The sequence below is a fragment of the Martes martes genome (genome assembly GCF_963455335.1).
Source record: "Martes martes genome assembly, chromosome: 4".
Taxonomy (NCBI): domain Eukaryota; kingdom Metazoa; phylum Chordata; class Mammalia; order Carnivora; family Mustelidae; genus Martes; species Martes martes.
The window spans coordinates 180432645-180448913 of NC_137891.1; the positions used below are offsets into that span (position 1 = coordinate 180432645).

General features: G+C 44.8%; 1 protein-coding gene across 1 annotated transcript in view; it reads right to left on the minus strand.

Moving 5' to 3' along the window:
- DNAJC16 (DnaJ heat shock protein family (Hsp40) member C16) overlaps positions 1 to 15049 on the minus strand; it is a 40088-nt gene extending 25039 nt beyond the window's left edge. The window contains exons 1-4 of the mRNA XM_080803084.1: positions 14953 to 15049; positions 12897 to 13081; positions 9150 to 9216; positions 7605 to 7944 (exon numbers count right to left, since the gene is read on the minus strand). Of these exons, the coding sequence (XP_080659210.1) occupies positions 7605 to 7944; positions 9150 to 9216; positions 12897 to 13063 (574 nt within the window). The 5' untranslated portion in view covers positions 13064 to 13081; positions 14953 to 15049. The remainder of the gene's footprint in view (positions 1 to 7604; positions 7945 to 9149; positions 9217 to 12896; positions 13082 to 14952) is intronic.
- Between the last annotated feature and the right edge of the window lie 1220 nt (positions 15050 to 16269).

Here is a 16269-nt window from a genome sequence, read left to right on the forward strand (position 1 = left end):
CCAGGCATACACCTTTCTAGTAACTGCGCCATTCAGGGTGCCCTCTGCCAGGTTGCAGGACACACACAGACCAGAATTAGTAATCAGAAAGGTGGCCTGTGGGCCTGGAGTCGGATCGAGAGATGCAGGCAGACCTGAGAGCAAAGGGAAACTGAGAAGATCTGCTGTTCCCACTGCTCTTCTCCCAGCTATCCCTGGGGCTCCGTGTCCCAGCCCCATGGGCTGCCTCCTCAGCCCTCCTCAGGCCCTCCTTGTCTGCCCAGCTGCAGCCTGTCACCTGGGCCTGGCATCCTCTGGTGCCCTCCCGGCCTTACCAGGCTACAGCCCCCGTTGTTGTGCTCTGTGATTTACTTAGTGGTGTATACTCACGAGAACATAAGCTCTAGGAGTGCGGGGAGTTTTGCTTATTTTGATTACTGCTGCATCCCTAATATCTAGAACAGTTCGTGGCACTTAGAAGGCACTCAGTTAAAAAAAACCAAACCACAATGAATTACAAATCAGTATTCACACTCAGATCCAGATTCAAGCCCAGTTCTGCTCCCCATGAGCTGTGTGACTTCAGGCAAGTCGTTTTCACCTCTCTGTGTCTTTTCCTCATTTGTAAAATGAAGGTTAAGTTGTTCTGTTGGGACCAAATCACGTAACATAAAACAGAACCTAACCCCAAGCCTGGAATATAGTAGGTGCCTAACTAATTACAAATGCTATTATTAAGTATTATTTCATCCAGACCATGGTGAAGCCTGAGACCGAGACTGAGACTGTGTCTGTGGGGGGTGGGATTTTTGCCTCGAGGGGCTGATCTCCTCCTGCAGCATGGGATACGCTCAGCAAACCCTTGCTCTCTCTGCGTCCTCCTGCCACCTCTCCCTCCTCCCATTAGTATAGTTTCTTTCCTGGTTAGAATAGAATACAAGCAGTTAGGCTTCGTTTTTTTAATTTAAATTACTGTCGACTCCTTACATACAACCCCTTTGTTAAATGTGTTTCCAAATCTATAAAGGCCATTTTCTTGGATCATTTCTGCAAAGGACTTCGACTGTTACCATCATAATCCCACTTCTAAATTCTGGAGGAATTTTACCTCTCTTCTATGGATTAATTAGCATATGGATTAGAATAGAATAAAGAATGATAAATATTTGGTGTTTCAATTGGTGGTATCTTCCCCCTGAGAAGATATTTAATAAGAATTCAGATCTCGGGGCACTGGGTGGCTCAGCTGGTTAAGCATCTGCCTTCGGCTCAGGTCATGATCCCAGAGTCCTGAGACGGAGCCCTGCATCAGGCTCTGTACTCAGCACAGAATCTGCTTCTCCCTCTCCTTCTGCCTCTCCCCACCACTGCTACACACACACACACTCTCTCTCTCTCTCTCGTGATAAATAAAGTCTTAAGATCTTATTTATAAATACTAAATTAATTAATAAAAATAAATTAATAAAATCTTAAGAAAAAAGAATTCAGATCAACCCCTCCACCCTTGCCACCCAAGCTGGGAAGGAAGAGTGAGAAAAGCTGGCAGCACTGTTACCCCAGAGACTCCGGTTCGAAAGTGACCAGTAACGGCTGGGGACTTGGGGTCTCTGAGTCACAGAGACCAACACAGTCTCCACTGTCCTTTGCCTTAGAATTTTCTACACTTCAAAGTTCAGGGTCCATAAAGCAAGCTCAGCTAGGTCAACAGCGAGTAAAGCTCCACGTATCCTTATCTCGATTGAGCACAGCCTGGCAGGAGGACAGAGGGACAAGCCCCAAACCCAGAAAACATGAGCAGTGAATTGAAAAGAAAGGCAAAGCAGATGGGACCTTTTTCAGAAACATTTGATTTTGATATGGATTGACATTTCTGGCTAATCTGCAGATCCTGGGTAATTAAAAACGCTAGCATTTCCTTCTCTTTTTGAGGTTGTAAGAAGTCTTCCTTCTGTACAGTACTAAACACATCCATGTCGCACCTCTATTTTGAGGTACCAATTGTACTCACTTCCATGAGATGATCCTAAACTTGTATCGCACCTTTTAGGGAAATTCTTTCTTTTTTCCACTATAACGTAGACACATTCTTCTTTTTTTAAGATGCTATTTATTTATCTGAGAGAGAAAGAGCACAGGCAGGGGGAGCAGCAGTGGGAGAGGGAGAAGCAGGCTCCCTGCTGAGCAGGGAGCCCGATATGGGGCTTGATCCCAGGACCCTGGGATCATAACCTGAGCCAAAGGCAGCCGCTTAACCAACTAAGCCACCCAGGTGCCTCTAGACACGTTCATCTTTATTTCAAGTTTTGCATGTACAGAGCCAACTGGAGGAACAGGCCAGCGTTCAATCTGACTAAACACAAACCCATCGATAAAGAAATTATTAAGAGGCAAATAATGTGAAATGGAACAAAATCAAGGACAATAAGCTAAAGCAAATTTTTAAAAAACTAGTATCTAGGTAGACCCTTTTCCTAGGCAGTGTAACATCATTGCATACTTAACAATTCCTTAAAAAGAGAGGAATTGCTCCTTCTCTTAAAATAAGAAGTCATGGGGTGCCTGGGTGGCTAAGTGGGTTAAGCATCTGCCTTGGGCTCAGGTCATGATCCCGGGGTCCTGGGATTGAGCCCTGCATCAGTCTCTCTGCTCAGTGGAAAGCCTGCTTCTCCCTCTACCACTCCCTCTGCTTGTCTTCCCTCTCTCGCCATGTCTGTCTCTGTCAAATACAAAAACAAAAATCTTAAAAAAAAAAAAAAAAAAAAAGGTCGTCATGGGGCATCTGGGTGGCTCAGTCGGTTGAGCACCTGACTCTTGGTTTCGGCTCAGGTCATGATCTCAGGGTCGTGAGATGGAGCTCCGTATCGGGATCCACGCTCAGCAAGGTGTCTGCGTGAGGTTCTCTCTCCCTCCCTCTTCCCCTGTTCACACTCACACTCTCTCTCTCTCTAAAATAAATAAATAAATCTTTACAAAAAATCAATGAGAAGTCATGGTGAATAAGTTGCAGGGTTGTTCAAACTGGGTTGCCCTAAAATGGTATTTGATTTTTTAAGACTCGCAACCTCCCTGACACCCTGGTCGCTGTCTGCACCCCTCCCGGTGAGCACATAGAGCACTGCAATGATTCACCTGTGTCTCCCACCTGAGTCTGCTGGTACAAGGGCCATATTTTACTGATTTCTGAAGCCGTGCAGGCATGGTGGTTAACCGTGACCCCTACAGTCATGCTCTTGGGTCTGTATCCCAGCATGCCTACTTGTGGATAGTGTGGCCTTGATTAGTTCCTTAACCTTCCTGGGCCTCGGTTTGCTCATCTGGAAAACAGGGATAATAACAGTCTCTTCCTCAGTGAGTTGCTCTGGGGATACAGACAATCCTCACGACGCACCTAGCACAATGCCAAACAACTGAAGCTCAAGAAAAACTACTGTAAGTTATACATTAACGGCTAACACAGTACTTGGTCCATCAGGAAGAGAGTGTACAATGAGAACATGCATTCTTTCTCATCCCCCACGCACTCCGGCAGCGCTCCATTATTCTGTAACTGCAAATGTGATTCTGTACTTGCAAATGCCAAGTGTGCATTCTCTGGGTACATATTTTCTCTTCAGCTAGACAGTAAACTCCTCGAGGTCGAAGGCAGCACTGACTGCTCTGGTCCTCCTCCCCAGGGTGGCTGTCCAGACACGTGGACTACGTCTGCAGACTAGCCTTTACCACGCTGCGTGGCTGTGGATTCCACCTAACTAGCTGCCACATTTACCCCGGGTAGAACTGTTCTATTTCATCCATCCACGGCAATCCAGGCATTTTACGTTGTTCTGAGAGAAGGTCCGAGCTTCCCCAGACCCCTCAGCTGATCTTTAAGATGGTCTATTCTTCTCCCCTCCCCCCCCCCTTTTTTGGAGAGATTTTATTTTAAAGTAATCTCTACACAAAACATGGGACTCCAACTCACATCCCAGAGATCACGAGTCACCCACTCTACCGACTGGGCCCATCAGGTGCCCTAGTCTGCTCTTCCTATTAACTCAGAATAGGAACATTTTTGGCAGGGGATGGGTCAGTTGGCGAAGCATCGGACTCTTGGTTTCAGCTCAGGTCATGATCTCAGGGTCGTGAGACCGAGCCCTGCATCGGGCTCTGGGCTCAGTGTGGAGTCTGCTTGAGATTCCCTCTCTCCCTCTGCCCCTTCCCCTGCTCACTCTCTCAAATAAATAAATCTTAAAAAAAAAAAAAAGAAAAGAAAAGAAAGAAATATTTTGGGCAGTATCTGTCTGAAAGGGTAGTGCTGCCTCACCGGGACAGGGAAATGGCCACAGGGGCCGTAAGGATCTCACCGCGCTGCCACCCAGCTGTAACCAAATGGACTTTGACTGTTGGGAATCTCCCACTAATCCAAATGTTCCAAAGAGGAAAGTGGTTTATAAACCAAACTTATCTAATACATTGGGTCAAAACCAGCCTTCCAGGGAACTTTGGGGGTGGAGCGGGAGAATGGACTGAACCCTCCGTAAATGTCACTTCTGTGAATCTAAATTCAGCTTCTTCCATCCTTGTCACTTGAGTCCTGACCTACTACAATCAAAGAGCACGAAGACCCAAAAGAATAGTAAGATCTTCCATCCTCGAAGACTTAAGGTCATTAAAAGGCGGTACAGGGGGGCGCCTGGGTGGCTCAGTGGGTTGGGCCTCTGCCTTCGGCTCGGGTCGTGGTCTCAGGGTCCTGGGATCGGGCCCCGCGTCGGGCTCTCTGCTCAGCGGGGAGCTTGCTTTCCCCTCTCTCTCTGCCTGCCTCTCTGCCTACTTGTGATCTCTCCCCCTCTGTCAAATAAATAATAAATAAAATCTTAAAAAAAAAAAAAAGGCGATACAGGTACAGCATGGCACACAATGCACGGACTTACAGTCAGACGACTGGGGCTCAAAGCCCAGATCTGCTGAACACCAACTGTGGGACCCTGACCAAGTCCCCAAAATGAGCTACATGTCTGTAAAAGAGGGATGACAACAGCATCTGCCTTAAATGGCTGTTGTTGAACATGAGTCGATACTTGTAATTGTGCTTGGCGTACAGTAAATTCTCCGTATATATGAGCTAGTATTATTTTCACGTCATCACGCACAATCCGACCGGAGTTACTATTTAGAGCAATTTCTCAAATCTAGCTCTTCCCTGCACTGTCTGCCCGTCCACTGGCTCAAGTCAGAATGCAGAGTTCATCTCGACCCCCCTTCTCCCTTTTTCTTCATTTCTCACATTCAGATGGTTTCCAGGAGCCAGGCCCTTCAACTTCACGATCCTACCTCTCGAATATCTTACGCTTGTCCACCTCTCTATTCCTTCTCTCCTAGTCTGGGCCAGTGGTTGCTGTCCTGCCAGGGCCGGTGACCCTTCTGGTTCCTCTTCTGACCTTCTTCAATCTGTCCTTCAAGCGGCTCTAACAGCTTCCTAAACCATGGATGTGATTAAATCATGCCGCCATGTGACAATTTTTCTTGGCTTATTACATACTGTAAAATAAAGTCCAGCTTCTCGAGCCTGGACTTTAAGGCTCCTTACTCCCTGGTCCCAGCGAGCTCTTCCTGCTTCCTCCCCTTCAGCTGCCCCTGAGTCACACCCTGCAACTGCCTCTCCCGTGGACCCTGTTTCTTTGGCTGCCCTGTTCCCTCTGCTTCCCATCCAGCTTCGAAGTACCTTGTGAGACTTAGCTAAACGTAAGTCAGAAGTCGGTGCCTGCTAGCCAGTGAGCTGAAAAAAGCTGACTCATGTGTTTGAGAATGATTTTTTAAAAATTTATAAAATGGGTGTTTAAAAAAATTTTACTTTGGTAAACCAGAAAACCTGGTTTGTCAGACATTCCCTAAGGCTCATTTTATATTTGTGTTTAATATATGTTAGAAATTAATAGATATTTTTCTCATTTAATCCTTGTATCAGTCCTGGTTTGACATTATTACATCCGTTTTAGAGATGAAGAAACGTGTGTCAAGTCATTTGTCCAAGGACACAAAGACAGTAAATGACAGAGCTCAGACATGAACACAGGCACGTTTAAAATAGAACGTTGGGGGCGCCTGGGTGGCTCAGTGGGTAAAGCCTCTGCCTTCAGCTCAGGTCATGATCTCAGGGTCCTGGGATCAAGTCCCGCATCGGGGTCTCTGCTCAGCAGGGAGCCTGCTTCCTCCTCTCTCTTTGCCTGCCTCTCTGCCTACTTGTGATCTCTGTCAAATAAATAAAAATCTTAAAAAAAAAAAAATAGAACGTTGGCTCCGACCTGAGTTTGGTGTAGGCACACTGCCGTCCTAACTTACACACTGGTTTAACGTTTCTGTTCTGCTCCTGGGTCTGAATGTCGACGCCCAGACGCACGAGGTTAAAGAGGTTTCAGTATACCACCTAGTGTGGCATAAAACGCCATTACGCTTTTTGACGAAGAAGCTGTTCAACCCAGGGGCTTCCGGCTGATCTCAGCCTCTCGTTCTCTCATTATGCACCACCAGCAAGCATCTGCTGACTGCCCACCACGTGCGTGACACTATGCTAAACTTATTTCCTCATCTTCTTCCAAGAACCTCTTTACTCAATCTCATGAAAGCATTTTGGCAAATTGGAGCGCTTCTGAACCACAGGCTGAAAATTTCTGTTTTAGGATAAATGAACTGATGGTTTTCATGGGTACATTCTCTCCAGAGACATCTGGGCCCTAGGTCCCTATGATTGAGTTTGGCCTTTCTTAGTTACTCAAGAAGAGGTCTGCTAATGCCTATAACACACAACACACACACACACAATTCTGTAATTCCAACTTTTAAGAGTCATTAAAATGAACACTGGGCCTGGATCGCTGGCATTTTCCCAGCACTAAGTGGTAACTATGAACATAGGAAGGGCTAATCTGTGATCCAGACTGGTAACCCATGACCATTACTGTCATGGATGGAACTGTGGCTCTTTGCCCAAACCCATCTGTTGAAGTCCTAACCCCCAGTACTTGGGTATGTGACTGTATTTAGAGATAGGGACTTTAAGGAAGTAATTAAGTTAAAATGAGTTGGTCAGCGTGGGCCCTGATCCAGTATGACTGGTGTCCTTGTAAGAAGAGATGAGGACAAAGAAAGAGAGAGAGAGAGAGACACCAGAAACATGCACAGAGAGACGCGGCCACCCGCAAGCCGTGGAGAGAGGCCTCAGAGAAAAACCAAACCTGCCAACACCTGGACTTCTAACCTTGAGAACTGTGAGAAAACATTTCTGTTGGTTCACGGTATTTTGTTCTGGCAGCTCTAGCAACTTTGAGCATCCAAACTGATGTTTGAGGGCTGCTTTGTTCAACCAATAATTTTTGCACTTCTCCTATGTATTAGTCTCCCCCAACTAGATGTTAGGACACTATACAGAGGCTTCAAGGCTAGGTCAAGGCTTCAAATCAGTAGTGCAAAATGAGAATGGCGGACATATTTCTTTCTCTGAAAATGTGTCCTTGGAAAAACCCCCAGTCATGTGAACTTTTGAAGAGAAATCTCACTGTTCCTTCTTCCTAAGAGCCCATACAATTCAAGATATACATGTTACCTTCTTCTATACAGGCACCTTCCAGCAAATAAAATGATCTTACCCAATCCTTCCAGTTCTTGAACTACCTCTTTCCAAACAGGCTCGATGTGGATGCAGCTGAAGCACCAGTCTGAGGTGATCTTGATGAGGTAGGGTTTCTTGAAGCTGTCCGGAACCACTTCATTCACGTAGTGTGAGAAGTGCAATAAGTACTTCTCATCGATGGAGTCCCGCCGCTCGGAATTAAAAGGGAAATGAAAAAAGGATTCATCGAAGTAAAAATTGTCATGGAAATGGCGGAAGCGATACTCTCGCTGTTGCTGCTGCTTCTGGTAGCCCTGGTTCTCTCCGGCATCTCCATAGTGATCATAGTTGGATCTCTTTTCTTCATTGGAAAGGATCTATGAGGAAAGAAAAAAAAAAAAAAAGGAAATCTATGAAATGGAAAAATTTTCACCCAAAGGACTATCCTGTGAGCAGCACGGAAGACACGGGAAGAAAAAAAACGTAAAGCTATAGCACGGTTAGACATTCCGAAAGCAGTCTCCAACACACCAGGAAATTTCTCTCTCGACAGAAACATCCAGTATTTCAAGACCAAAAGACTTCAGTCCTTGCGTTCGTCTTGGCTTTAGAGATTCTGTGTTATTGTAGTACTGGACACATCAGTAAAGCCAATAAAACTTAACATAATGTTGACCATAAAAAAATGGACTAGGTCATGCCACTTAAGTTGGAGTAACTCAAACCAGGACAGGATAAGCTGCGAACACCAAAACGTTGCCACAGCACTGAGTGCAGTGTCTTGCATGTGAGCTTTGTTTTACTTAGAAACAACTCTGAAGTCTAAAATTCGAGAAGCTGTTTCAGGATGAGGTTCTATTCTATGAGCCAAGTGCTGTTACCTCGAAGAGTATCACCCGACACAAATCAAGGGAGTCGCGGACTTCTCTTTTGTGCCCATTCCAGACCAAGCTACTTAAGCTGACGTGTTGGAAAACTGTTGAAAATCTTGTGTTTCCATGTACTTTTAAGCTTGTGCCACTTTTATAAATACGGGCCCATCAGTCTTTCTTTAATATAAGCTCTAGTACATACGCTGCTGAGATGAGCACGTGAAAAAAAAGTTTTGGGGTGCCTGGGTGGCTCAGTGGGTTAAAGCCTCTGCCTTCGGCTCAGGTCATGATCTCAGGGTCCTGGGATCGAACCCCGCATCGGGCTCTCTGCTCAGCGGGGAGCCTGCTTCCTCCTCTTTCTCTGCCTGCCGCTCTGCCTACTTGTGATCTCTGTCAAATAAATAAAATCTTAAAAAAAAAAAAAAGTTTCGACAAAGGAAGTAGAGACCTACATTGAGGAATTCTGAGAATTCTGCAATTCCAATTAAAGCCTCTAAAATAGGCCACTTTTTTTTTTTTAAAGAGCTGAAGTATTCAGGCACCGATTTCAACATATTGGATGTGGCTAAATAGGCTTTCTTTACCATCATCTAGAAACTAGGTCAAGGACACTGGGGGTGTGTGCCCTCTCGGAGAGGTCGTTACAAAACTGGCCACTTAAGGAGTATTTTATCAGAGCTAATGGATGCATCACAAGTTTGACACGATACCTCATAAGCCTTGCTAATTTGGATGAACTTGTCTTCTGCTCCAGGATTTTTGTTTTTGTCAGGATGCCTGAAACAAAAACGGGCAGGCAGTGAGCGCGGATTCAATGTTTTACACACAATTAACATCCTGTACACACAGTTCACTACATCAGAGGCGAATGCAAGGCCATTTTGTTAGGACGGTTTCTTAAAAATAAATGGTAGAAGCAATCAGTTGTTTCCCATGACCATCATAATTAAGTGAAACTTTGAAACCGGCTGTTTCCACCCAAAATGCTTCAGCGGGGCAGAACTTCAAAGCGCCAGGGAGGACAGGTGTGCTGTGGGCATGTCTTTACCTGGTTCCTACACACTGCTGAAGCTGGCTCCAGGCTAATGTCACTGAGCCCTAAGAGCTGACTTCTCTTCCTAGGATGGGGGCAGTTCATCCCAACCTAAGAATGTCATCTAGGAAGGGATTTCTTCTGACCAGTCAGGGAGACATAGGAAACAGCTTTTCTGACACACCGTGAACTCGTTTAGTGACAACCATGTTCCAAATAGCATTTGGCTCCTGATGTTCAAATGAGAGTGTTTCAGTTTCGTTATTGCCCTGCTTGTCCCTTTTTGCCTAAGGTGGCCTTCTGCCTATACATGGATAATGATTTCCAGGCCCCATGTTTTAAGAGGTGAGATAAATCTGCAGTTTACGCAAAGTGATTTAAATTTCTCTTAGAAATGATGTTTGCTATTTTCCATAGCCGGCAATCAATTGGATCCATTTGCGGTCATTGATTATTCTGTTATTCTGCAATATACCCGTGTTTATGCCAATTTCAGTTTTAGAGATTTTTAAAGTCCTGAAACTAGGGGCTAGGTTTTACTTCCTTAGGATCCCCCAAGACCTAAGTCAGTGTTTTATACCAACTGATTTTTCAATGTTCTTTTTGTTAAGAGACTTTAATACAGAGTGTATTCTTTATGTAATCACTTTGGCTAACTTTTAGTAAATTTCCTCTAGCAAAGGTTCAGGAAAGAGAAACCATCCACCGGGAAGCAAATGACTACTAAAAACAGCACCAAGTACATTGGAATAAAGAAAACTTATAACTTGATCAACTTATTCTGGCAGGAACATGTTTGAATGAATTAAACCACATATTCTGATTTCTCTAAAAATAAACTGCAAATGGCTGGCTGTTGAATTTAGACATAATTCCTCCCTTAACTATCTAGTTCTTATTATGGATATTAGTGGGAAAAAATGTCAGCTGGGTATAATGAAAATAGTATGACTTAAGGAAACAAGATGGTGGTTCCAAAGCATGTTTCTGGATGACAAAAAAAAAATGTTTTAAATATTCAGACTTAGGCTGAAGGCTGAAAAGAGAAAAATGATGGAATCACACAAACGAAGATTGAACATACAGAATGTGGTAGGGGAAGAAGGACTGGAAGGGGCTTTTGAGGAGACCAAACCAAGGAGAGGGCTGTGAGGGCGGCTGGGTTAGAATCACAGATCCTGACGCAGACAAAACCAAGGCCAGAGAACAGGGAGGAAACCAAAAGACAGTTTCAGGTTATAAGGAATATTTTCCTAATTGCAGGACACTACCACAAGGTGGCAAACATGTAGGGAAGGATAAATCCGGCTCTAGGAAAGAACTGCCCAATACTATTTTCAGTATGTAGGAAACATGTCACCAACCGCAATATGATACCCGTTCCTTAAACCTGGGAGTGAAGAAAATACTGTACTTGGTATCTACTGGCTGTAGAAAAAGTAATACAGAAAAGTCGTAGACAAATCATTTTACTGTTCCAGTGACTGACCATGTTAATACTCATTTGCTTCCGATCAAACTTTAGGACGCCTTTTTCCTGGGGTGTGAGGGTGTTTATCGGGCCAGTGTAGATGATAAAAGGGAAAGCACCTATGTGAAAACTTAATTATTAGGAGAGAAACATAGTTTTTCTGAGAGGAAAAAGTGACTTGAAATGATTTCACCAAGGAAGGGGAAATGGCTCATTTCAGTGCCCATGAAGCCGTCATGAAATGAAACCAACGGTTTTAGGGATAAAACAGTGTTGTTGCCAAAACAGCAACAAGGAGTAACACAGTGAAAATACAAAGGTGAAGTAAAATTCTAGACTTTCCCTGGATGATACTTTCTATACTTCTGAGGTGATGAATGACTCCTAGAGAGAATGTAATTAAGGAAGAGAAGCATATGACTCCTTTAATTAATAGCATAACACCCTTTTCAGCTCTGGAAGACAGAAAAGTCAAAGTTGTACATTTTAATAAATCCCACATACTCAAGCGATCATTTCTGCTTTTAAAATGTTGCCAAAGGCCCGTACCCTGTCCAAAAGAATGTGGCTACCTTTTGAATTTATTGCAGATTTAGATATTTTGCCTTAAATATAAAGAGGCGAGAGTTTGAAACAATGTGGAAAGCAATTTTGTTGTAAAGAGAGTCCCTGGAAAGAGGCCACACATAATCACACTGTGTTTTTCGTACTGAATTCTGGATTCTCTGTGATTGGAGTTTGGTTTAAAATATTTATGTATTCAAAACACTGTATTTTAAACTACGTTTTACCTTTATCGCAACCCGTTTAAAACTAAGCTCCTTCTTTCACTGAAGAATAATGGTGTCAGGCAGAGGCACACACAGAATGCAATGTCATCTGCACGTGGCAGCTTTGCTCCCGCATAACTTCCTGCCCGCCCCAACACTAACCCACTCACTCTTCCGTCTACTCAGATGGGTAAGGGATTAAAAAGTAAAAAAAGCAAAAAACTACGTATTGGCGCAGAAGGTCAAGCTATGGGGCCCACAGGTAATAAAGACTTCGTAACAGTGAGCCTAGATTTACCCCCAGGTAGGAGGGACAGCATACCTCTCTCATAGGGTAATTATAAGGTATAAATAACATAGAACTGGGAGCCCAGCATGCAGTAGGTATGCGATGATCGTTCCCATCCCAAACCTGCTTTCATATCTATGACTGGCTCCCCCAGCTTCTAGTCACCTGTGCCCTTCCCATCCTCTCCCCTCCTGCTGTTCCCCTCCAGCTACACAATCCAGATACTTCTACTCCTTTGGCACGTCCAAAGCATTGGTGGAAAAAACTGCTGACATCTGTCTGTAGGTTTTAAATTTACTGCTATCCTGCTAATTCACATATACTCTTTAGCAAATACAAAACCTATCTAGGCAAAATGATGATTTTTCTACACTTCTACAAAATGATGATTTTTAAGAGTAATGTGCTCGGTTCCTGAATATTGTAAAACTGAGGGCAAAAAGCTCTTAGTCTAAATTTTCTTGAAAGCTTAAAATAAATAGTTTAGAAAACAGGATTGGAGGGTATTCCCTTGAGCAACCACACTTACAAAGAGTTACTTTGTGAATAACACAGCGTGCGGGTGGTTACCTGACCTATGGTTGATTACACATATACTTCATACCTAAAGCTTTCTTCTACGTTAACATTCAATATGCTAGCAGCATCTAGGGTAATCTTTTACGCCAAAGAATTTTTAAAAGGGGGATTCCCAGCAACACAGGCTTTGGATCTCATCACTAAAAAATATAGAATAACATGAACATTAGTTCTCCCCAGTAAAATATTTTAGACAGATGTATATTTACTGAACATAGAAACAGAGACAAATAAAAGCTAACCATAATTTAGGCTTCATTCCTCTGCTAAAACTGCTTAGTTTATATTAAACTGCTATTTCTTTGTTTCACCTACCATTCCCGGGCGAGCTTCTTATAAGCCTTTTTAATATCAGCCTGACTGGCTGTTCGGCTGACCCCTAGGACTCTGTATGGGTCAAAATCCAACGCAGACAGAATTTGCAGGATCAGAACCAGAACTATCAAGAACTGCCAGGAAATGCTCAATTTTTTCACTTCCATTTCTCTTCCTTTCCAGAGCTGAAATGATTGAAGAGGCAATAAGTTTCAGTGGTAGAAACCTGGACAGTCTTACTTTTTTAGGTAAAGGGATAAGATATATAGATGAAAAACAAAACAAACAAAAGCTCTTCGGCAGGAAAAGTGTCAATCTGTTTGACCAGGGCTTTTAAAATCAACCATCTTGCTGCTATTTTTGAATATACCACACATAAGAACTATTATAGATGCAAAGATGAGCCTTAAGAATTAACAGCAGCTTTCCAGACTCCTTGGGTTAGAAAAGCTTTAGAAATGACTGAAAATGAATGAGATGAAGAAATGATAAGCCAATGTGGGAAAACATACATAGGAAAATCAAGGCAACTACATCTCAAACACACTGTTTCACTTAGTCTGACATTAATACTTTAAATTTAAAAAACAAGTTGGCTTAAGAACACTTCGCTGAGTACATGCTAAATAAATTCACGAGATCGTAAGATTTGCCAGGTGCAAAACTATGAAACTCAATCGCTGTGCCATTCTTGGGGTTAAATAAGTACAAGTAGGAAAGAGAGATACTCTTAAAAAAAAAAAAAGACGGTTATGACATTGTGTACCCCAAATCTATTCTTTCTCACCACACCCACTGGACCAAAAAACACCAGGGAGGATACTCTTTAACCATGAGCAATACAGTTGTCATAAATAGAGACCAAAGATGAGGAAAAGCTGGTGAAAAAAAATTTAGTTTTCCATGTGAAGGGAGGTTAATGGCAAAAGCCGTAGACCAGGCAGGGTGTTCAAATGTTAAAGATCTATGTCTGGGGAGTGCCGTAACTGAATTCACTGTGGGTTCAGAAAGAATCCTGGTTGGTTAATGAACAAGGTAGTGCTGTATCGCACAGACATTTACAGTCCAGAAGTATGATCTTTGCTCTATCACACGGTGAGTTTTCAAGGGTCATATTTATCTTGACTTCTCATGAATTACCCAAGTTTTATGGTTCAAGTGTCTAATGTGACACCTGACTTAAGGAAGGCAAAGCTGTTAACAGCGGTGGATTTTGACAAGTGGAAGTCTCAACAGTGCCTGGGAGTGCTCACAAAATTGACCCATTTGATGGCCAATTTTTAGGACTGCATGCATACTGAGCAAAAATCCTAAACCAAATCAGTCTCTTTCTTGTTAAGGTAACCTATAACCGATTCTGTCCTATAAAACCCGCACAGAGCGCTGAAACTCGGGAAGGTGAGGTAGCTATTGGTTAAGCACACAGGCTCTGGAAACAGACTCATATTGGGATCTGTCCTCCACCACTTTATGACCTTGGGCAATTTACTTAAACTTGCAAAGCCTCAGTGTCATTCATAAATGGAGGTGAATTAATACCACCTTGAAAGGATCAACAAGGGAGTTAAATGTATGTAAAGGATTTACTGAACATAGGGTCAACAGTCAGAAACTGATACTTATTATTTTTCCTATCACGCAGTGCAATCGCTGCCTTATTCCACCGTGTCAGTCGCCTCCAGTGAGCAGTGAGCAGCCCCAGAGGCGGGGGGCTGTGAAGTTCTTTGGCTGGCAGTCTCGAGCTCGACTGTGCCCGCCTCGGGGCAGGAAACCACCTGCCCAACAGGTAGGCTACCGCCCGAGGCAGTATCCCCCGGTCCAGGTAGCGGCTCCAGGAGGCACGCTCCAGGTCTGAGCTCCCGCCGGAGGTCGCAACCCTCCAGGAGACGGCCGCCTCCCCCGCCGCCCACCGAGAGCCCTGGGCAGGGCCCTGTCGGCTCCCAGTTTCCCCCGGGCCCGGGGGAACCGGGAACGAGGAGGAACTGACGGGAGATCCCCGAGCCTGCCCGGCCCCGCCGCGTCCGCGGCTCCGCGCGTCACGCCGGGAAGGAGTTACCGGGAAAGGGCACCAGCCCAACCGGCTGCGGCGTCGGTGCTCCAGTTAGTCCGCCGGGCCGGGAGCCTCCGGTCCGCACCAGCGCTGGCCGGGACCTGGGGAGGGGAGGGGGGCGGGAACGAGCGGGAGGGGTCACGTGACACTTAAAGGCTCGGCTCACCGAAGGCGAGGACTGAACGGGTCGAGGACTTCTACTTTGCGCATCTGTTTTGACCCTTGCTACCCGCCGTCTGCGCGTGGACCTGGCGCGGTTGCCATAGGAACGAGGCGCGCTCTTTGGCTGGATCCAAAGGGATGATCGTGACCAAAGAGGCCAAAACGTGCCTCCTAGAGAGGCGGAGTCGCGATGCATGATGGGATGCCCCAAAGCCATCCCCGATTCAGGGAGGAGTTTCCCCTTCTACCAGGAGATGGCCCTCGTCTGGCAACAGTTGCTAGGGTGGGGAAGCAATAGCTGGTCCCTGTTCTCTTTAACCCTATTCATAGAATCCTAGAGCGTCAGAGTTGGACGGGACCTTGGGGAGCCTTTCTAGTCCGACTCCTCCTTATACTGATGGGGAGACTGAGGCCCAGAGAGAGGCAGGGACTTGCCCAACGCCTGGAATCCAGGACTCCCAAACTTACCTACCAAAGCGAGCTCCGCCTTAGAATGTGCCAGGGACTGGCCTCAGCACGGGAAAGGGATGTGTGTGTGTGTGTGGCGGGGAGGGAGAGGGGAAGTCACAGGTGAATTAGGTACACTTTCATTGAGCCAATGATATAGGTTCCTTGGGGATAAAAAGACAGAGATTTCATATCCCCCCGCCCTGTTTCTGTTATTGAAAAAAAATTTTTTTTCTTTGCATTGGTCACCAACACATTGTATCTTTTATTTCTTTATATTATCTTTTTCTATTTCTTATATTTGTTCATATTGTCATCATCTGTCTCCTCCCACTGGAATGTAAGCTTCTAAGGGTAGGGCCTTGTGTTCACCTAGATCTTCTCGGTGCCTGCGTAGACCTCAGCACGGGCAGGATCTTAACAAATATTTGTGGCATAAACGAATGAATGGGGCTGGGGTTTCGAGACTCAGAGAATGGATTCTAAGGTGGACTTGAGTCGGGTTCAGGTCTGAATTTTGACCGCCTTGTGCCTCTTACTACCTCTGGGATCTTGAACGGAGACCACTTCCCCGAGCCCCGTCTGCAAGATGGGTGAAAGGAACACTTTTTGGTATATTCCTTCGGTAGGATTGTAGTCAAGGGAGATAAAGCAACGTCAAGTGACTAGCATAGTGGCTGAGACTTAGCAAATGCTCAATAAACAAGAGCAATT